Source organism: Castor canadensis, chromosome 8, assembly GCF_047511655.1.
Source record: "Castor canadensis chromosome 8, mCasCan1.hap1v2, whole genome shotgun sequence".
NCBI classification, from domain to species: domain Eukaryota; kingdom Metazoa; phylum Chordata; class Mammalia; order Rodentia; family Castoridae; genus Castor; species Castor canadensis.
The window spans coordinates 120,418,007-120,440,534 of record NC_133393.1 but is presented as its reverse complement, the minus strand read 5'-3'; the positions used below and the strand labels follow the sequence as shown (position 1 = coordinate 120,440,534).

Below are 22,528 nucleotides of genomic sequence, written 5' to 3'. Positions count from 1 at the left end.
CAAAAACGAAGTACAGGAAAGTAAAATAAGTCTTGTCTGGGGATTGGTACCAGGGGAAGGTATAATTGAAAGGAAGTATGAGACTGAATGTACTGGAAATATCATGTACTTATGTACGAAAATGGAAAAATGAGACTTGCTAAAACTGTTACAGGAATGGGGGAGGAAGGAATAAAGGAGAATGATGGAGGGGTGAATTCAACTATGATATATTGTAAGAACTTTTGTAAATGTCACAATGTACCCCCAGCAACAATAATAAAAATAAAATGAAGTTTAAAACCTCCATAAAAACAAAGACTTATAACTTGTAATAGTAGAAGTGCACAGAAATTAGATAACTTTTGGGTTAGTGTATAGGAAACACACTATCAAAATTTTTAAGTTGCTAACAGGAAAAAAAGAGTCATTTTATTTTCCTGTCTTTTAAAGGACATAATGCTTTACTTAGTGCAGTGAAGGATGTAATGCAGCTGGGAAAGTTGTATCCAGAGGAAGAGCAGTTTGAAAGGCGAATGCCCAAATGCACATGGAGAGCAGAGTCCCTCACTTGCTTTCCTTACTGTCATCCTCGCAGCACTGAGCTCGGTGTCCATCACGTAGTGCACTCATGGGAATGTGGGAGTGAAGTTCATGGGCACAAGCTAAGAACAGGGCACCGCTCCCTGGTCTGAGGGTTTTTATGGTACTGCGTGTTCTAGATCCTAACCACTCTTTAAAATCCCAAGGGAAAAAATAGAGTGGAGAAAGTAATTTTGTTCCTTAGGAAAAATAAGACATTTGTAGACTATGATTGGGAAGCATAATGACTGGTCTGAAAAACTGCTGAATGTTTTTGGCTAGTAGCTGATCTATTCCCCCTGTTCCAGTGATTCTGGGCAAGCTTGGCTTTTCCTATGGACTGGTTTTAGATTAGCATGGTGAAGTATGAATGAAGTTTTAACATTTATCCCTTATGGAACTGTTTCTGACAATACTCTGTTTTATGTTTGGTAGTTTCTTACATTTATTTGCTCAGTATTATACATTTGAAATCTTTCCATTTTTCTCTATGAAGATCTAACTTATTAATTCTTTTCCTTCTATGATATTCCATCACATGTTAATTCATCCATTTTCGTATAGATAGAAATCTAGGTTGCTGCCAATTCTTCGTCAGAGAATCCAAGTTTTCTGATAATCTCTTATATTCTCATGTTTGTTTATGAATTTCCAATAGCAATTTAGAAAATATACATTATTTCTCAAATCTAGTTTTCCATGGAATCCTTTTCTTGAAGTCTTATAGAAAAACTTTTCTAGGAACATAGTTTGAGAAACACTAAACTAAAATAAATAACATAGTGATTAAATATGAGCTTTCACTTTGAGAATGACTAAGACCATTATGATATATCCAATGAACAAATGATAAATCTTAATGCACAAATTTTTGGGAGCAAAAGACACCAAGTGCTAGATAATAGAAAATGATCTTATTATTGCTTCCTCCTTTAAGGTGCACATGTTCTTGTTCATTCCACTATCTTTGCATTCAGCACAAACACCTCACTCACACTATTAATCTTCAGCTCTACAGTGGGCCTTTGGAGATATAGACAAAAGCAATAGCTACAGAGAAAATTACTATTGTATTTGTTATGTATTAATCAAATTATAATCCTCTTGCTCAGAAAAAGAAGGAAGAATAATTAATAATACATTCAAAAATTATTTCAATATTAAAGTCAAGGTATGGGGGGAAAGCCATTCAATTATTATTACAATAAGGTTATATTGAGTTTTGTCTATTTTAGGAACTATGCTAAGACCTGAGAATATAAGAATAACATTATTTTAAAAGATCATATTGTTTACTTAGGGAGATGAGCACATAATTCAATTACTATAAAAGCAACACAAATAGAGACAATTTATAGCATTGACAAAACAAAATGGTGCTTTAAAAATGAATTAGAAAGGATAGCTATGTGAAAAAACAGAAAAATGAAAAGGTGAAATTCATAATGTCACCCCTTAGAGACATCTAATATTAAAATTCTGAAATATTTCTGTGTTTTCTTTCTGTAGATAATAAGATAATTCTTACAAATATAGAACGAAAACATATATTTTAAGGCTGATATGCTACAAGTGGTTTTGTTTATTGTATCCTAGCCAGTGAACACAGAAAAGTGAAATACGTGGTGATGATTGTGGTAGTTTGATCTTTTGAGAAGGAAGTGTGAAAAGAGGCATAGAAATTTCATGAGAACAAAAGATTTCGTGGGAGACCAGATATTAAAGAGTGTGGGAATCAGAGAGATTGGGTCAATTTTAGCTGTATAATCTTGAGGAAGTTATTTATTCAGAGTAAGCTTCGCTGTCCTCAGCTGAAAACCAGGTAATTGATGAACTAATTCACACAAAATGATTAGTTTAGAGCATAACAAAACAAAATACCACCAGCTTAAAATGGTAGTAGTTATTATTCTGTAAGTAATAATGCTAATTAATTTTGAAAGGACCATGTTTTAGTTTATTTGAATTTTAAAATCTGAAGTCTGTTTAAATTTCATGTCTTCAGTAGTGTGAATCTCTGAAAGTTTTGTGAGCTTGGAAAAAATATAAATTTTATAAAGACTGAATGAAGGACAAATTAAAAGGGGAAGCTTGTGATTAGGAGGGGAAAAAAAACCTCAACAGATTGTAATTGTGTAGTCTAAGATAACTTATCTGGGTTCAAAAGCTTAGCTCCAGCATTGACTAAATGAGCAACTTTGAATAAATGACTTAACTTCTGTAGGTCTCAGCAGGGTTTGAGTATTTCATTACAGGGTGTTTTTAAGATTCATGGGATAGGAATTGCTTAGAGTTCTTGGCATATTATAAGGACTCTGTCAGTGTTAACTATATTTTATATTATTCTTATTTTTATAAGACTACATTATTCAGTTCATTTTGTAAGGAAGAATGAAGAAGTAAGCACAGAAAAGAGAAATGTCAGGAGAAAAGTATAAAAAGTTTTGGTGGTTAGTTCTGGATGTGAGATCTGCATCTATTTCAGTTCTAGATTGTAGGACTTGCTTTTCTAATACTTGTTACCATGTGTGGAAAGAATATCCTGCCTTAGACCTCCCACTTCCTCATACTTCCTTTGGATTAATGGACATCATGCAAGATAATTATAGTAATGGTTACTTAATGCTTCAGATAAGAAAGAAAGAGGACTGCTAAATGCACTCCAAATCTGAGTCATAAGCCCAATGAACAGCTAGATCCAAAATGATGTAGTAGAAAAGCAATAAACTTGAAGCGTAGACAACTACACTCAGAGCTAACACATCCCTACTGTGTATGAGCTTTGTAAATTTACATCTTAAAAATTATCTTAAGAAATTCATTTTCTTTTTCATTAGATGGGAATAATACTCCCTTACTAGGAATTTATAGAACAAGACAAGATAACAAATATGAAAATAGTGTCCTGAATTGCTAGGAAGTTAATAAATGTAAGATTAATCATAATACATAGAACCACTAAGCAGGCTACTCAGAATCACTACTATGATAACAAAGAAATATCAGGTTATCTATTACCAGTAACATCTTGACTAATTTCTACCCTTTTAAATATACATTTGTTTCCATGCACTTAGAGATTTATATTTTCTCTAAGCAAAAAAAACCACCAGTATTCCTTCATTGTAGAGAGTTTTGATAATAAGAATACATAAGGAGAAGTCAAAACACAAAACACATTCATAATTTCGCACACTTGGATGTATCTAATATTAAAATCACGAAATACTCTATTTATTCCTTTTATAGACAGCAAATTAATCTTTAGAAATATTGACACATATATATGGTTTTAAGATTGCTATGCTGTTAAATATAGAAATTTGATTTATGTTATACCTTAGTCGATATTATAATATGTAATAAGATTATTTTAAATGTCTGTGTGTTAATAACACACAAGACAGAATCTTTATGTCTCTTCTTTCTCCCATCATTAAGCAGGCAGCAATTGGGAGAAAACGTTTATCTGTAATTCCAGCCAAATGTAACAATGTAGTCTTTCATCTACTTTCTAAGCCCTAGAGTCTACTCTGAGGTCTTTGAAGTACTCACTGGGTATGCCATTCAGAGAAACTCAGCAAAATAAGTGGTTTGAAGCAAACAAAAATATAAACCCCAAACCTTTTCCAGCTTTGGGTAGTCATCATATTCGTTTACTTTTTACTAAGTTTGCCTTCACAGAGTTTAACTTAACCAAACCTGTCTCCCCCATTTCTTTTTTCATTTGTTTTTTTATATTCTGAGAGTTTCTTTTAGCCTGAAACTAAGTTGTCCCAAATATTTAAATATTTGATAAGCATTGATTTTACTACTAAGAATCATTTTAAAGGGTTTAATGAGAGTGGGGATCTGTTTACCATTTTTCAAATGTAAACTGTATTTGTTCATAACTTGAACTGGGGTAAGAGTTTAATTAAATTTCTTGATTTTCTTATTAAGTAGTCTTTTTAATGGTAAAAAAATCCTCACAATCCTATGATTTCTGATCTCATTTTGGGAAAGGAAGCCATTGAAGATTCATATAAAATGTATTTAAGCACATGAAGATAGGATTACCCCAGAACCCTTGATTTTTTTGGTTACATGCTGACCCATTTTCTCTTGTTGAAAGTAAGCATTAATTGAACGAACACCCACTTCATCCTAGACACTGATGGTACAGTAGTGAGCACATTAAAGTCCCTGCCTACCTGGAGCTTACTTTTCACAAACACTGAACAATACACACATTAATAAAATAATCACAGGTAGTGTTGTTGAAACTTTGATACATTTACACTGTAAGTAATGGGCAGATTCCCCTTTTTTTACCTTATTAAGAAATAAATTATTTAATCTCTATATAGTACATTTATCAGTGTTTTGTGCATCGATGATCAAACATACTCTATCTGAACATTGCTATATAAGAATCAAAATGTCAGATTTTTGGAGCTGTTCACAAAACTAGCCAAGCCAATTATTGTAGCAATAAGTTCTCATATTAAGTTCAATGTGATGTGATATTATTGAAACATATTTTATATAACCAGCTAAGCAAAGCATTATGATAAAATGCATATGATAAATACCACATATTAACAATTTTTAAACAATAGAATAAAATACTTTAATAATAGCAATATATATTAGCCAGCCAACTAAGTCAGTTTTTCCCATTCAAAAGTTTGTATTTTGCATTTTGTTCTTCCTGCTTAATTTGTTATTATTATTATTGTGGAACTGGGGTTTGAACTCAGGGCCTCAGGCTTGCTAAGCTTGCTAGACAGGCACTCTACTACATGATCCACTCCATCAGCCCTGAATTTATTTTTTATATCTAGAATATGTCTTGAAATATTTTTATACCTTTTCCAGGAATTTGCTGCACTGACAAAAGAATTGAATGCATGCAGGGAACAACTTCTAGAAAAAGAAGAAGAGATTTCTGAACTTAAAGCTGAAAGAAACAACACAAGAGTAAGTATAAATCAATTTCTTGGAATTAATTCCACAATACAGTTCAGTGCCTTATATCTAGTATACATCTTTTAAAAACCTTAAGATTATTTTATGCAGACACCAACTCACAGCTAGTTACTTTTAAAAAGGAGAGTATACCTCAAAACCTAAAATAAAAGGACAGGAAACCTAAATTATAGTTTTGTCTAATCACTATGTTGCCTTAGAAAATGTTCTTATTCCTTCTGGTCTTTACTTTATTGGCCTTTAAAAAGAAGGGATACATTTCAATAATGAACTTCAAACTTTCAAATGGATGCCTTGGAGGGCGAACACCTCAGAGGCTGGAAATGGGCAAAAAAGGAAAGATTTCAGGGAGGAATAAGAATTTAAATGATGAAGTGCTATGATGAAGCCTCCTGGATTTGGTCCACACTTCATTCTAACAAAGAATTTATTTAAAAACAAAAGCAAACAAAATAAAAAGGTGTTGCAGATAGAAAACCATTGGATAGCCTCAGTCAATTAAAAGAGGCCTACCATAGCTGGTGGATTGGCTCAAATGATAGAGTAGTTGCCTAACATGCATGAAGTCCTGGATTCAATCCCCAATATTGCAAAGAAAAAACAAGAAGGGGGGCTACCATTTATATTTCAGAAAGTCTCCAAGGAAACTTTCAGTTTTGATATACATTATGATTTCATGAAACTCGTAGAAGTTTCTACATTCTACTGTTGGAAACTCTTGTATCCTATTAGTCAGGTGAGATGTCATGTAATAGTAAAGTGCAGAATTAGATCAAAGATGCTATATTTTTTAGTTCAGAAGAAAAGTCATTAAATTTCATTAAATATTTAAATTATCATATTGCTCATAAGTGAGCATAGTTTCTTTGCTGTTAAAAGAAAGTAGAAACCACTTTCATGTGGATAGAAGTTCAATTTAAATATTAAACAGGTGGAATACATTTTAATTGTCATATTCTTAACAGATTAATGGAGAGAAAACACAGTTAGTGACCCACTCATTTTAAGCTTGGTCTTAGCAATATAAAAATATAATTCCACAAACTGTGGCTTGTGCCTATGAAGAGAGATGGAATTGCATGCATAACGGTTATGTGATCAAACTCAATTTCTGTCTTTGTTCATCAGGGTCTTATTGTGTAGTAAAAAGAATTCACACATGTGCATATGCATTGGTTTTCATGAAGACTTTCATAAGAGTGTCACAGAGATTGCTTCAAATAGCTTTACAAGAGCAGTTTAGATCACTACGATTTAGTTGAAAGGTGTCAGATGATTTATTTTGTTTCTCTCTCTCACTATAGATTTTTCCCATTCTTGATTTTTTTTTTTAACTTAGCACTGCATTTCCTTGGAAATTTAAAGCTTTTTTCTTCTATGAGATTTATTCTGCTCTATCCCAGTATTTTGTATTTTAATACTTCATGCTGCATTTCCTGATGTAATACAGTATAGACAAATGTAAAAGTAGGAGCAGAAACCTGAGAATGCAAGGAGATAAGTACTTTTGGGTATATATTGAATTGTCAAATTTAAAATGTACCAAACACTTAATTACCTTTCATGTATTTCTCCTTTCATTTACATCCTAATATTCCTTTCTTTTTTTTATCATAACATTTATTCATTTAATTTTACATTTTTATTAAGACATATTTTTTTGTACTGGAAGAATTTATTGTGACAATTCTAAACAGACTTACATCATTGATTGGTTAGATCGGCCATTCCATCTCCTCTTGACAAACCCTTTCCCATTCCACTTAAAGCAACTGCAAGAGGCTCCCTGTTCTATTTCATATATGTATATGAAGCCCATCAACCATATTCCCTCACCTTCATCTCCTCCATTTACCCTGCCCCCTCATAAGTACCACCCCAAACAGTACCTATTTTATAGTTCTATCTTTCATTATTAATTCTAAAGTGCTTTCTTGAAGTATCCCAGTGTGCTACGCCTTTCTACATCCTACAAAGGAGACATTATGATTACCCCATTTTACAGACAAACCAAGCAAACTCAGAAAAGGTCAGGTAACTGTTATATGTCACGCAGGTAGTAAATAGCAAAGAAAAGTTTTGGAAGGTAAGGCAATCTAAATCCAGAGTTTAATGATGAGGCCATCAGCAAGATTATTGAAGTGAACGCAAAGATTCACTAGAGTTTAGAGGAAACATTGCCCAAGATTCAGACAGCTGTGGTATTGGTTGTGTCTTTCCTTTTTAATAGTGACTAAGTTTAGAGAACTAGAAGATTTGATCCCTGCATTTGCATAATTGTGATTATCATAAGCCCCATGATCTTACAAACACCTTTGGCTGTTCATCTGCAAAGGAGACTTGGGTAATAAAAGGTGCAGTGTAAGCTACACTTGAAATACCTATTCAGGAGTCAGAGGAGGAAAAACATAAAGAGGAATTGAGCCAATGATTTAAAGAATGAATAGCAGTTACAATGAAAATATGAATAAAATAAGAATATTTTCTACCTTCCTTAAGGCAGTGATATAAAGGACTTTTGTTATTGGTTATGTCAATGAAAACAGATTTATGAACCCTCCCTTGTGCAAAGTACCAATTACTCTACAACTTAGCATAATCACCTCTGACCCTTCTCCACCCTTGCAAAAAATATCTGTGGCTGAATACCAAACATATATTCCACCTGCCCCAAAATCTGCTCTATCAAATGTTGTTTTGTTAAATATGATAGTTTTATAGAGATTTATATTTACTTGTACTTAGATCCACATCTCTTTCTTCTACATGTTGATATTCTTCTTGCTATAAAAATCTACGTACTGCTCATAGAAAGAAAGGAACAAACCTATATTTTCTTCTCACACTTAAAGAAAACTTGATTGTGTTAAATTGTGTTTAAAGTAGAATCTTTAGAAACTTATTAAAGTAGAAACTTTAATAAGTTTAAAGTAGAATCCAGTGCTCTAATTTCAAGGGTTCTGACAAATTTCTAGCTCTGTACACTTTGAGGAGTTAGAATATTTCATGAACTAACATAAATAACACAAAAAGACATTCCACAAAGAGAAGTTCTGAGTGGACAGGGACAGTTGTATTAACTTTGAGTATCATCAAAAACAATAGATTGGATAAAGCCTTCCCTCTCAATGGTAGTTGAATTAATTATATCTTCTCCCAAAATAGAAACTGCAAACTTCAGAGGAAGTTGAATGAAGTTTATCAAATGTATAGAGTATGTAGCTACCATTAAGTGCTAATGGTTTTTCGCATGGGGGTACTAAGGCACTAAGTGACATGCCAAATACAAGTGACAGACCCAGGGAGCCTGCTGCTAGGCTTAACCTTACAGGCTATATATTTAAGAAATCATTCCACAAGGTGTGGTGGCTCATGCCTGTAATCCCAGCTACTCAGATTCAGGGATTGGGAGGATCTCATTTTAGGGACAACCCAGGTAAAAAGTTAGCAATATTCTATCCCAACAAAAAAACTTGGCACTGTGTCACACACCTGTCATCCCAGCCACATGGAAGACATAAGTAGGAGGATTGCAAAAATCGCAAGACTCTACCTGAAAAAAGCAAACATGGTAGAGTGTGGCTCAAGCGGTAGAGTACCTGCCCAGGAAACATGAGGTCCTGAGTTCAAATGTCAGTACTACCACAAGTAATTAAGTAAAAATTCATATTCCTATGTCACCCACAAATCACATCTGATACAAAGATACAATGCTAATATAAAATCAGAGTTTGTTCAAAAATATTTGTAATTTAGTCCTAATTAAGTTTCAATAAGTTGTGTGAAAAGTAATGTATTTACTTTGATATCAGAGCTGAAAGGTATGACCATGTATCATTTCTGTCACTACAGAAACACCTGGTTCCCAGACCAAATATGTAAATGAATAAAAGAAATCAAAGTTGCTCTTAAATCTAACTGATCCAAATAAAGTATTATTCATGAATAATTCTGTGTAGTCATAGCATACATAATAATACTAAGACAAGCTATATTTATAGGAAATGACTTATTTCTGATGTTATTTCAACATACTCAAATTGATCAATAAAATTTAAAGCTCTGGGCAAAATCATCAGTATTAAATTAAAATGTAAAGGAGTTTTAATATAGTTACTACCTGTCAATATCAGAGTAGAGAACAGCTTTATTGTTGGAACTATTTAAATGTTTTTATGATTGAGAATCTCAAAGTATGGTTAATATAGCTGAAAATGTTCTAGAATGTAACTACTATACAGTAGTTATAAAGACTTGGAAAAAGAAACAATGAATTGAGAACCAGTTTTCATGATCATAAATAAAAAGGTTATAACTTAGTATCATGGGTCATAAGCTGAATGGGAAAGACTTAATTGCATTTGAAACCTTCTTTATCATGCCCTTACTTTTGTTTTGTGCTAAAGGAATTATCTTAATAGATGTTCTGATGGAGTCAGTCACCTGCACCTGCTGTTACTAAACAAAAATTTCCTATTCCTGACGAACCTCTGCCAACACAACTTAATACCATTCTGCAAACATACTTCTTCAATGAGTAGAAAATACAGCCCAGTTCAAAAATGGGAGACCATAGTAATTAATGCAGATAAGGATACATCATGTATATGCATGTGCTTATACCTATAAAAGTGCTATATGATGAGTACAATAAAAGAGTGAATTCGGATGGAAAGATGCCTTCCCAACAACTAATTCAATGTAGTTATCAAAAATGTACATAATAAACAGTGTATTTTGAACAATATTTAAGATGAAGATGTTTTGTGGGCTTCACAATATTTAAGATGAAGACATTTTGTTTTGAAAGAAACAAATTTAAAGGTTTTTCATCTTCAGATATTAATGTTGAGCTAAATGATCATATTATGGTAACCAAACTATTCTTCATGGAAGAATGTATTTCTACTTAAATGTTATTGTTAAATGTTTTTACTAGTATATGATAGCTGTACTGGGGGGGGTTATTATGACATTTCCTTATATGCATATATTATACCCCAGTTGATTCATCTCCTCTATTATTAAATGCTCTTTGTAATTGAAAATAATTGCACACAAAGTTTTACTGAATTCAGATCTAATAAGAAAGTGTATGCTTTTAGAAATTGTTACAGGAGCATAGTAAAATAAAATATTTAAACTGCCAAAGATGTTTTGTTTTTCAAGGTAGAGCATAGTACAGAAGATTCCAAACCAATTCATTGTGTATGTGTGTGTGATATGTGTATATGTATTATTCATGTGCATATATATGGAATGCTAACATAGGATTGATGGCCATTCATTTAATGCCTTCAGTCTTCTAAGTATAACAAAAGAAGGGAGTGACATCAAAACCTTTTACAAGATTTACTAAATATATGCATAAGCTGTAGCTCTCAGTGAAGATGCACAATTAATAGATGCTAAGTACTGTCATAAATTGAAGCTCCTCCTTTTGTACTTTAAATTTATTAACCATTGATTTTCACAAAGAGGCTCTTTTTCACTGTTAAAAACTGAATTTTAAGTATGTACTTGATGGTTAACATCCATCAGTTTGTTCAACTTTAGCACCTATTTCATTCCCTTAACTTTTCCAGTGCTACCACTTTCACCATGAAGCTCCATGAGTTTTCCCAGTTTGAACTTGAGTTTCTTCAGCATTTTTAGCTTTCTAAAAATGACATTATGAAGAAGATAGATTGGAGAGCCTTTTCTGTGTTCTTCCAATGTTGTGTGGAGACAATTTATTGTTCACTTTCTAAAAGTCACTTGTTTGTATGCATCTCTCTAGTCATGATCTCCTTCATCTTCTTACAGTCTTCCATAGTTGACTGTTGATGATTTTAGTAAAACCAACACAGAACCAAAAAGCAAAGAACCAGTGATGTTCTTGACATCAGTAAGAGCTTCAGTTATGGTCTGCTATTTATTGAACATGTAACTCATTTTGTTATGAATAGGATCCCTGCCATGAGTGCTGGGCAGTTTTTTCCTGAACATTCTTTGTACTTAGCCTGAATTTTCTAGATTTAACTTCAAAATTCTATTGTTCAGCATGGTTTATTTCAAATGTGAGACCTTTAAGGCTATCAGATGCAATTTTGGTTGCTTGAATCTCGTTAATAACACTTTTACAATATGTTTAAGGAATCTGTTTATATTAGTAAACATACATTTAGTTTTCATTATTACCAGATGAGAAGCCCTGATGGCACAAAACAGTATATATAGCTTGGTTGTTTTAATTAAAAAAAAAAAATTAAGGCATTTAAGAAACATGTAAACAGAGATTTCAGTCAGTTTGTGTATTTCTTAGCCTTGTACGTTTTTCCTCATACCCTCAGTTCCAGAAACATGAAGCTTCTGCCACTACCTGTGTCAGCAAAATGATCTCCTAATCCAGCATGCCTCCTCTTCCCTCTGAGACTCTGGTCATGAGGATAGTTCTTGTTGACTGACTCATATCTGCCACCTAGTGGTCAACATAACCAAGACTTTTTTTTTTTTATTCATTTATTCACATGTGCATACATTGTTTGGGTCATTTCTTCCCGCTGCCCCCCGCCTCCGTCCTCTCCCCCAGAAATGTTTTTTGAATTCTATTTTGAGAAGATGGGATTCAGAATGTGGGGAACTATCAAATACTAAGTGTATGTTCAAAAGATTTTGAAAGACCACAAATGGGAAGTCTCCACTATAAATAAGTTTTTTATACCTTACTTTCTTATTAAAATTCTAAACAGCAAAACTTTTAACATCTATCTCCCCCCAAAATGCCTATGAAAGCATACTTCTTAGACATAATAAATAAAAAACACTTCTGCAAAAAAAAAAGAATCATTTTCTCTAGCTACCAAATCCATCTATCTACACACTTAGAAAAAGGAGAAAAATTTAATACACATCAAATGTATGATAATGCAGAAAAGGAAATATCTTTTCCTTTTCTGATAGTAATAAATTCCACTTCTAGACCTTGATTCCTGCACCTTCATCTAAGGACCTGTATCTATTCTAAGAAAAAGACTATACATGACTTGTACCACGAACTCTGAGCATAGTCCCATGATGATAGCATCTCAACCTATAGCAATGTGCTATTTCTTAGCTTGACTTAAACCATGTCCTTCTTGGGTCCTAATATGATTGAATCAATTGCCTTTGAATGATGTGATCATATTAGCAAGGATTCCTGGAAACATCTGTCAATTGTATTACTCTTTAAATTGCAAATGAGTTTTTGATCAGAACTAAGATTATAGCAAAAACAACATTAATATAATAAAAAATCCAGTTAGATGGTTTTCCTGGAAGAAGTGTAGGCATTATAGAAGGCAAATTCATATCTTGTGAGAAAAAGTATTTCAAAACATTACTTAATGTGTGAATTTGATGTGATATGCTTGATTCAAAGTGATTAACTGGTTGTCAAGAATATTGCACCATGTTGTGGGCTCACATTTGATGACTGCAACTAGCAACTTGGCCATTTGGCACTGGTAGTCATTATGAACATTAGAGCAGATTTGCCAATAAACTAGGTAGAAGCTTCCTGAACTTTGAATAGATATACTCAGAAGTCATAAAATGTGACTTCTATAACTCTATGTTGGTTGGAACAGTCACAGGTCCACCTGGATTGAAGAGGAGAGAACATAGACCCCTATATGTCAAGGAGAACAGATTAAAAAATTTGGGCTATTTTTTCAGGATCACCACAGAGAGGTATAAGAAAGAGTGACAGCTGCTACTTGTTATATTAGCACAAAAATTTGGTTTTTTTCTTAAGATTACCCAAGCTCACAATGATTCTATAAAATCTCATAAGGTAATATAACTCAGGTAAGGGATTTGGAGAAGTTAAAATACTTTACCATATAACTCAAATCAGGAGTTGGCACTCCAGACATGATAAATGAAGAGTTCCTTATTATCATTAACATGTTATTAACAGCCTAGTCCTTACTAGGTTCCTTGTTAGGAACCCTATAATCAAGAAAGAGTCATGACATTTGCCTTTTACAACAATCCTCTGCCAACAAGGTTTTCTATAATCCCCAGAGAAATCAAAGAATCAACTTCAGGACCAGCAGCTCCCAATTTTTATCCTTTGTCCATAAATACCTTCAGTTACTGGGATTTCCTAGTAACAATGTATTTCCCAATGCCTGAGTGAAAAAAAAAAAAGGGTTCCCTAGGCCATCCCAAAGAAAATACTTAGGAGCTAAGCTAAATTCACCATTTTTTAAAGTAGGGCAAAGATATGTACTACAAATGCAAAGAAAAAGTAAGCAAGGGGAAGTGTATTGATATCAAATGAAGTAGATTTGTATTAAAAATTAAAGCATGAGTAAGATGGCTATTTTAAATTTTTAAATAAAAGATAACATTCATAATCTCAAAACATAAAGTACTTTGTTATGTTTCCCCAAGTGAAGCTGGGAATGGTTTTCACGTGACTACTTCAGCCAACAAACTCATTAACATCTACTAATCTTAGACCATTTCTGTTCATTTATACATTCTGACTCTTAGAGATAGGCTGTGTTTTATGATTTTTGAAATGTTTACATAATCAGATCTCAAAAATTTAGCAAATATAAATTTCTAATCCATATGCGAAAACTCAGAGACAACACAGAAGAAATGTTCACAAAACATAGGAGTTCAGAGCAATTAGCAAGACATATTGATGCTGGGATGAAGTTCTACCATCATAGATCTGAAGGCAATGGAGAGAATAATTTGAAGAAAATAAGAAATAGTAATATTTGACCACTTATCATGGGCAAGAATGTAAGATTTTTACCTGGTTTTCCCACTGGATCTTAACAAAGCTAATGTAAAATGCTAATCTACTTATTACAAATGAATACATAAGAAGTAGAAGGGGCAGTTCCATGATGTGACTCATGAAGATAACCATGCAGCTTGGAGCTCTAAACAATGTGATGCTAGATTCACTGACAGGGCGACATCAGAGATCCACCTGAATATTAATGCAAAATTTGAATAATCAATGGGTTAGGGGTAATGTGTTAGCAGAGCATAAAAAAGTAGGGCGTGATTATACAGGGTTCCCTGCCATGAGCATGAAGTCTTTTAAAGTCTAATATGTACTATTTGATACAAATATCCAAAAGAAGAATTTACACTATTTACATTGTTAAGTTTCCATTGGGAAATCACAAGTATCAATGTACCAATTTTTTTTTTTTTTACATCACTGGGATTTGAGCTCAGGATCTTGTGTTTGCTAGTCAGGCACTGCTCTACCACTTGAGTCACTTTTTACATTAGTTATTTGTGAGATAGAGTCACCCTTTATGCCCAAGCCAGCCTGGACAATGAACCTCTTTGTGGAGAAGTTGTTTGAGTCCCCACACAACAGGAATGACAGTTGCACACCACCATTCCCAGCCATTGGTTGAGATGGGATCTTGAAAACTTTTTGCCTTGATTCTGCGCATCTCCACCTCCCAAGGAGCTAGGATTACTAATTTGAGCAACTGCTCCTGGTCACAGGTACTGTTTTCTTGATAGAATTTGTTTGTACCTTCCTACAACACATATTGATTCATATAAGACTACATGTTGTAGACAGGGGACATGGCTCAAGTTGTAAAGCACCTGCCTAGCAAGCACAGGGTCCTGAGGTAAAACTCTATTGCCAAGACAAAAAAAGCTACTAGAAAAATATGAAACTTCCCTTACTTTAAAGAGGATCTCATAGCCCCAGTGCTTTGTATGTGAAACATTTGTTTTGTTTTCTAACCATCTTATTGATGTAAATTATAATTAGTTTGAATTCTCTTCCTATCAATATATTTATCAAAACTTTAGTGATAACAAAAGTGTTGCTTTGATTAACCAAAGAAAATACCGAGGGAGCAAGCTAAATTCACCATTTTTAACTCCAAATCCTCACTTTCCTTCTTCTACTTTTTACCCAAGAAATTTATGGGATTTATGTACTTAATCTAGGCCATCACTGTCTAGATTATATATTTTAACCCATTAGTGACACAAATGATTATAACTACTCCATGATGCTACATAGCAACATAAAATTCAGATTATTTAATAAATATAGCCACTTTGATCAGTTTAACCAGATCAATTTTAAACACTGTAAAACAGAACTTCTAATTTGTCTCAGTCACTGAAGTAAAAATAAAACATTATACTTTCCTTTTCAATTTCTCAATGATCAGGAGAGCTATTTCTAGTATATATATATATATGCATATATATATATATATGTATTCATATATATATGTATATAAAATTGTTGTGCACATGAGATGAAACTATATAAATTCAAAACTGATAGATAAGGGTTAATTCCATTCCTTATCTATTTAAAAAAGTTTATGTGACTATCCAGTCAAAACAGTCAGGAATCTTTCTTGAAATGTTACTTATATGGATTTTTAAGTAAACCACAGGACTATACACTGTCTTAGAATGTCCTTACTTGCCTCTGCCTTTGATCAGGTAACAAGTAAAAATATCTATAATTCTTTTTCTAAAAAGTTGAAAAGAGAAAGATAGAGGGGCACAAGAAGCTATTCAAACTTTGTCTTATTTTCTTATGGCCTATGGGCTCCTTCTCCTCTACCTGTATAGATGCTTCTTAGCCCTCCAAACACTGCCCATCCTCTGCCACCTAATCCATCATGGTGTTTTCTGCCACCACCTGAGCCTCCAAAGCCTCCCCTGCCTCCACCATGACACTTAAAACTACTTTCCCCTTTAGGCTTGGCCCAGTCCAAGGTAACTCTGTTTCCATCAATTTTACCACCATTCATGGACTCTTAGGTAGCTTTGATATTTTCCTTACTGTTGAAATCTACAAACAAAACCCTTTGGAGGATCTGATTTCCTGTTCGGTGACTATCCTTACATGATTAGAACCATCCAATGATTCCTTTATTGTCTCTGTAGTGGACTCCTTCAATAGACCTTTGACAAACTGAGTTTTGGATAGCTGCCTTCTTGCTTTAGGAGATCCAAAAGGTTCTTGCAACTCCTGCATGATGGTCAGCTTCTCCCTTAAACTCAATATAAGCAACTCATTTATTCTTCCCATTCTAGCTGACTAATCTGATCTCTATGGTATCTTCAACACTTCTGTTAATTCATCCTGAATGACTGAGCAAGGGAGATTTTTAGCCCAAGGTGTTTTTACATCTTGATCCTTCTTTCTTTTTCTTTGGTTTCTTTAGTTTATTTCATTGCCAAAGACTTTCAAAGCACTAAGTTCCAAGGCTTTTTTCCAGGTCTTCAGCAGATTCAAAATCTACATAGACAAGCTTTCTATTCTTGCCAATTCTAACATCCAAAACAGTAAGAGCAGTTTCAGCAAAATGGTCATAGCAGATTTGTTAGAATTCAGGGTTTTAACAAAGAGATTGAAAGATGTATTTGATTCTGTCTTCAACTTTCTGTTTCATGGTGTAGGAGTTGATATCTGTTTGATCATTTCTTTCTTTCCTTTTCCAGGTAATTCTTTGAAATGCTTTTCCCCCTGCCCCCCATCCTTCCTGTCTTCCTTATCTTCCTCTTTACCCTCCTCATCACTGTCCTGGTATTAGTCTTCCTTCTCTTCATACTTATCCTTAGTCATGCTCTCAGCTTCACAATAACAACTTTTGCAGGTTTTTGTTTTCTTTTGCCTGCTATGGTCTCCATAACTTCTCAAAGTCATCTTCCTCACCTCATCACTCTCATCCATATTGTACTTCTCCTCTTTGCCTTTATCCTCTGAGGCAGGGGTGTCAGCTGCTGTTTCCATCATTGTCGGCTCAAATTTATACTCACCTTTGTATTCATCCTTATCTTTATCATCATTTTCCCTCCTGCCTATCATCACCACTGTTTCTTCTTGGAATTCTTGCCATTCTCTGTCCCCTTGGCTGGGGCGACAGCTCCCTTTTTACCAGGGATTGTTATACTTTTCCCAGGGTAGTTCCCTTTTTGTTAAATACAGTGGCTGTTTTGGCTGAGATAATATGGCTACTGTATTAATAATTTCTTTCTTGGTGGATAAAGGAATCATAACCTTCTTCATTGGACTTGCAGTTGCCTTCTATTTTCCCCCCAAAAGATAACAATCTCTTCACTGCTGTCGTTATCTTTATTGTTTAGTATTTCCTTGTCTTCACTATTTTTTTTCTCCCTCCTCAGGAGAAGAGCCGTTTTCTTGGGTCACTTTGATTTTTAGTGGCCTTGGTGAGCTTTACCGTGATGGTAATTTATGAAGGTGGCAACTGTGACCAACAGTTGCCTAAAAGAGCCCAATCAACGTGGGTAGCACCTGTGGGTACTGAAGATGCTACAGTATGTGTGATTGGATGCTACCTAGATCTAGACACTGAGCAATAAAAAAAATAGATCAAACTTTTTGGTTCAGACTTCCTGTTTAACACTATCAGCATCTATTTCTACATACATTCTCAGACTTCTGAGATTATACTTTAGGAAGTTGATTTGTAAGTCTTTTCTTTTTAGGTTAGATTTTTTGGTATATGTCGCTTCACATCCTAGTCAGAAGTTGGTAGTTTGAAGAGTAGGACATGATGAACAGAGAGTTCTTTTTGTAAAATACCTGCTTTAAGTGAAGTGATTACATGGTTGTTAAGACAAATAGGATTGACTTCATCAGAGAAACAGAGAGATTTATTGGTATTTTGTGTATTATGGTAACTCAGACACATCTGAATCTTCCCAAAAGACTCTGTTCTATTTCTTTATTTGCCTTTTTTTAAAAGTTGTGGCAAGATTTCCATATAATACACCTAGTAAGGCTATGAATTAATGTTATGTTGTAATTCAAGCCTCTGTTAGATCAAACTCTTTATCTTCTTTCTGTTATATCTTAGGAACTCAATAAGATGCTATTATGTGCATCCATAAGAACTCTTAGATTCTCTGGCCAAGCCTTGACCTATAATTTAAAACTCAGCATTCCAATTTTCTTTCTTTAGATTTTTCACTGTAGCTCAAAGCATCCAGCTCACCTCACTGTCCTTTCTTCAAAATGATTATCATAGCAATGACTCAGTCCATCTATATCTTACTTTCACAGACATCCCCATTTCAAGAAAGCACAGGTGATCATTTAAGTAACTTTCTTGCTTCCACATACCATGGATGATATTGTTCTTTCCTTTGATATTAATTTAACAATTACTTCTGTCAAATCTATTCAGGACACATATCCAAATTTTCATTTCTTTGAAGAATTATAGCCTATAAATGTATGTACTATTGCTTCAATAAACTACTGTTTATTATTTGTTCAATAAATACATATTTTTGTTCTTGCAACTACATGCTTATATACATACCAGTTTTTTAGGCACTGAAGATACAGACACGAAAAAAAATTAAGGCTTCCTTTTTTATTGGCATATAATAATATTTGGGATTCAGATAGTAAAGAAGGCAAGCATAAGATAAATAGTACATTAGAAAGGTACAAAGGAAAAAGAACACTGCAGAAGAGTTAATTAAGGGATGAGGATATAGTTTAGTGGTAGAGTGTTTGCCTAACCTAACATGTACAAGGCTCTGAATTCAATCCCAAAGATCACCCATTTGAGTAAAAGCATGAAAAAGATGGTAGAGTGAGCTTGTCATGCAGATAATTGAAAAGTGGAATGTCTTAGGCAAAGACAAAAATAAGTACAATGGTCCTGACTTACAGGCATAGGCATAACCATGTTACAAACAAAACTATCAAAACTCAACATATGAAAAGGTGGAACAAAGTGAATCCAGCTATTCTAGAATAAACAATGAGAAGGAAAAGAGATAAGTACAAGAGGAGATAATGGTTCTTGGACAAGATGGTAACAGTGGATCTAGTGGCAAATGGTCAGATTATAGACATTGTGGAAGCATGGAAAAAACTGATTATACAAACTAAACTGCAAAATTTAATCTAAGTAAGTAAACAATGAAGGTGTGTGAAGCAACAACAAATTCGTATGGTAAAAAAATTGAAAGTGAATTTAAGAGTTTGAGTACCTCCATAGGCAAGCTAAAATATAATGATTGTTGGTTTACATTATGGGAACTAAAATTATAGAAGAATTGCACCTACTGATAATAGCAGAGTCTATAGTGAACTTTGGGTGTGAGTTAGTGAAATAAGGTAGAAATTGAGACCATGAGAGTAAAAAATCATCTAATGGGTAATGAAGATCATCAAGATTTGTGAACGGAATTTACTGAAAGTAATGACAATGACCAGGGAGTTAACATATGTAAGGAATAATGGGAAGTGACCCATGTCATGGAGGTGATGACTACAATGTAAGGAAGGTGATAGCAATAGGTAGAATCTGATACCTTATGTGGCAGTTTTAGTTGCAAACAAAAGAATTCACTCTACTTAGTTTAAATAGAGAATTATTTTTAACAGATAGTATAATTCTTAAGAAAAAACTAAAAGCCTCTACAGTCAGCCCAAGCTGTCAAGACCAAATTCTAGACCCTCTTGGCAAAGCTAGTAAGGGTATTGTTTCTCCTTTTCAGTATAAAAGTCATAATTCCTTTGCAGCAACATGAATGCCTCACCTAACCTGTCTCCCCAGAAGGTTCACATCTTGCAAAGGTGTGTAATTTATAGACACTGTGTGGCACAAAAGACTGACAATTACAGCTTTTTTTGTACTCTGTGTTGGGAAGGTGAAATTTGAAATGTGAGGAACTTGTCAAATGTAAAGAATTTGATCAAAAGGTTTAGGAAGCCTCTAATCACAGTTGTCTATGGTTTCATTATGATACCTAATTCTGTTTCTTCTCTTAGAGGTTGAGTATTATTTCTACATCCTACACTACACTGCAACATGCCATAATCATTGCTCAAATGTTTTCTAAGTTACTGTAGAAAGCAACATACCACTATTCACAGTTTGGAAAACGTTGTTGATGGGCTAGAATATACTTTTTCAAGGAAAAACTGACACTAAATGAGATCAGAAAAAGGCAGGGTAAACTTCATCCAAGTTCCCATCACTCACATGAAACAACTTAAATTTAACCAACATACATGTATGCCTGTAAGCTTCAAGAGAGTAGAGTACCATAAGGATAATTGTAGGTTAATAAATAAAAGTCTTTAATCTTTGAAAAGATTAACTGTATCATCTTCACACTAAGAAATGATTATAGTTTAAATATCTCTTATCTGATATGCCTGGGATCAGCAATGTTTCAGATTTTGGAGTTTTTCATATTTCTGGAATATTTTCAAACACTTTATAGTTGAACAACTCTAATTTGAAAATCCAAAATGAGCATCAGTGCTCAGAAATTTGAATTCAGAGCAATTGAGATTTTGGATTTGGGGATTAATATTGTTCTAACCCTTAAATATGAATCCTTTTTACTTATTTATCTACCCTTAGAATTTCAGACACTTATTTCTTTTGTATCAATACCAGAGCCAAGTTTTCTGATAATTTGAGCTATAACTAGTGACAGTGAATATACAGAAATTAAGTTTTTGTTAAGCACTAAGAAATGATACTAGCATATGACATTGAATCAAACAGTGCTATAGTAAAAAAATAAAATTCTTCATTGTAATTTAAGTCTGAGGAAAAAGAAAATGGTTTTCTTCTTTCCATCTTATACCTGATCAATTTCCATTCTTTTACTTGGTCAATTTGCACTTTATTATCAACTTTATTTTGTAGAAACACTAATTGTTATCCGGTGCATTTTTCACTATCTTTCTGATGATATCACATATAAAACATACCAGTTTGTGGATCTCCACTAGTAAAATTTCAATGACTGGTAATAATTGAGCAGTTTTTGTTTTCCTTCTCATGTACCTTGTTTTTAGTAGCAGAGTTCCTTTTTAAAACGAAGACAAACGTGAAACCCCAATTTACGAAACATGTAAAAGCAGAACTTTTTTGGCCAAAGTCATAGCAGAGAGACTGAAGCAGTCTGAAAACTGGCCACTGGAGTTTCCCTTCACCTTAATCTGACCCCAGAGATCACTCTAGGTTCCAAAGTAGATAGTTAAATTGAAATCTTAACTTCCTTTTTTTCTAAAATTATTGTTGGGACTCTCAGTTATTATATTACAGTTGATTGCATCTTTTTTGTGTATTTTAATCTAAAGATGAATTATGGATAAAATAGTGTGGTTGTTACTATGGTTTAAGTCATCATTGTGTTGATTATGCTCTTTTACCTGAATTAAAAAATTTAATGCAGATGAAATAAATTTAATGCTACTGAAGCAATACTTTTAATACTATTCCCTTAAAATCATTATGCATTTTGTATTTATTTTAAAAATAAGTAAGCATTTTTTAATAATTTTGAATACATTGTTAAGTATTCAATTTCTACTCATATCATACTGAAATTATTAAATTTGTTAAAGGGATGCTAATGTTATGTTTGCAAATTCAGAAATTTGTTATATGATTGAAATGCAGTTTTTCTTGAATGTGTTTTTTGAGCCATGGTTTAGACAGGTTTATCCTTCTTTGCCATTGTATTACCTGAGGTTGTCATTAGTGCCAGTAATGATTTAAGGTAAAAGTCATTTATAGTGTCATATAAACCAGTAATAGTTTAAGATGAAAGTCACTTATAAGTACTGGTGAATTGCAGACATAACATAATCATATTTCCTGTTAAACCCAACAGCTGTTACTGGAGCATTTGGAGTGCCTTGTCTCACGACATGAAAGGTCACTGAGAATGACGGTAGTGAAAAGGCAAGCCCAGTCCCCCTCGGGAGTATCCAGTGAAGTTGAGGTTCTTAAGGCACTGAAATCTTTGTTTGAGCACCACAAGGCCTTGGATGAAAAGGTATAGTACAGACAAAAGACTTCAAGCTCATCTGTGTTTGTAATTAGCATGAGTCTCCTTGTCTTCATCCATGACTCACCTCAAGTAAGTCAGTTCAGATCACATTTGAGTTATTTGAAAAATCATTTTTAGTCATGAAAATGGATTACTGTGCAATTAT

The 22,528-nt window shown here is 33.5% G+C and overlaps 1 protein-coding gene across 23 annotated transcripts in view; it reads left to right on the top strand.

Moving 5' to 3' along the window:
* The window catches only part of Ppfia2 (PTPRF interacting protein alpha 2), a 454,825-nt gene that overhangs the window by 251,656 nt on the left and 180,641 nt on the right, over positions 1 to 22,528 (top strand). For all 23 annotated transcript variants that reach the window (XM_074084029.1, XM_074084040.1, XM_074084032.1 and 20 more), the window contains 2 exons: positions 5,422 to 5,523; positions 22,204 to 22,368. In XM_074084029.1, coding sequence (XP_073940130.1) covers positions 5,422 to 5,523; positions 22,204 to 22,368 — 267 coding nt within the window. The remainder of the gene's footprint in view (positions 1 to 5,421; positions 5,524 to 22,203; positions 22,369 to 22,528) is intronic.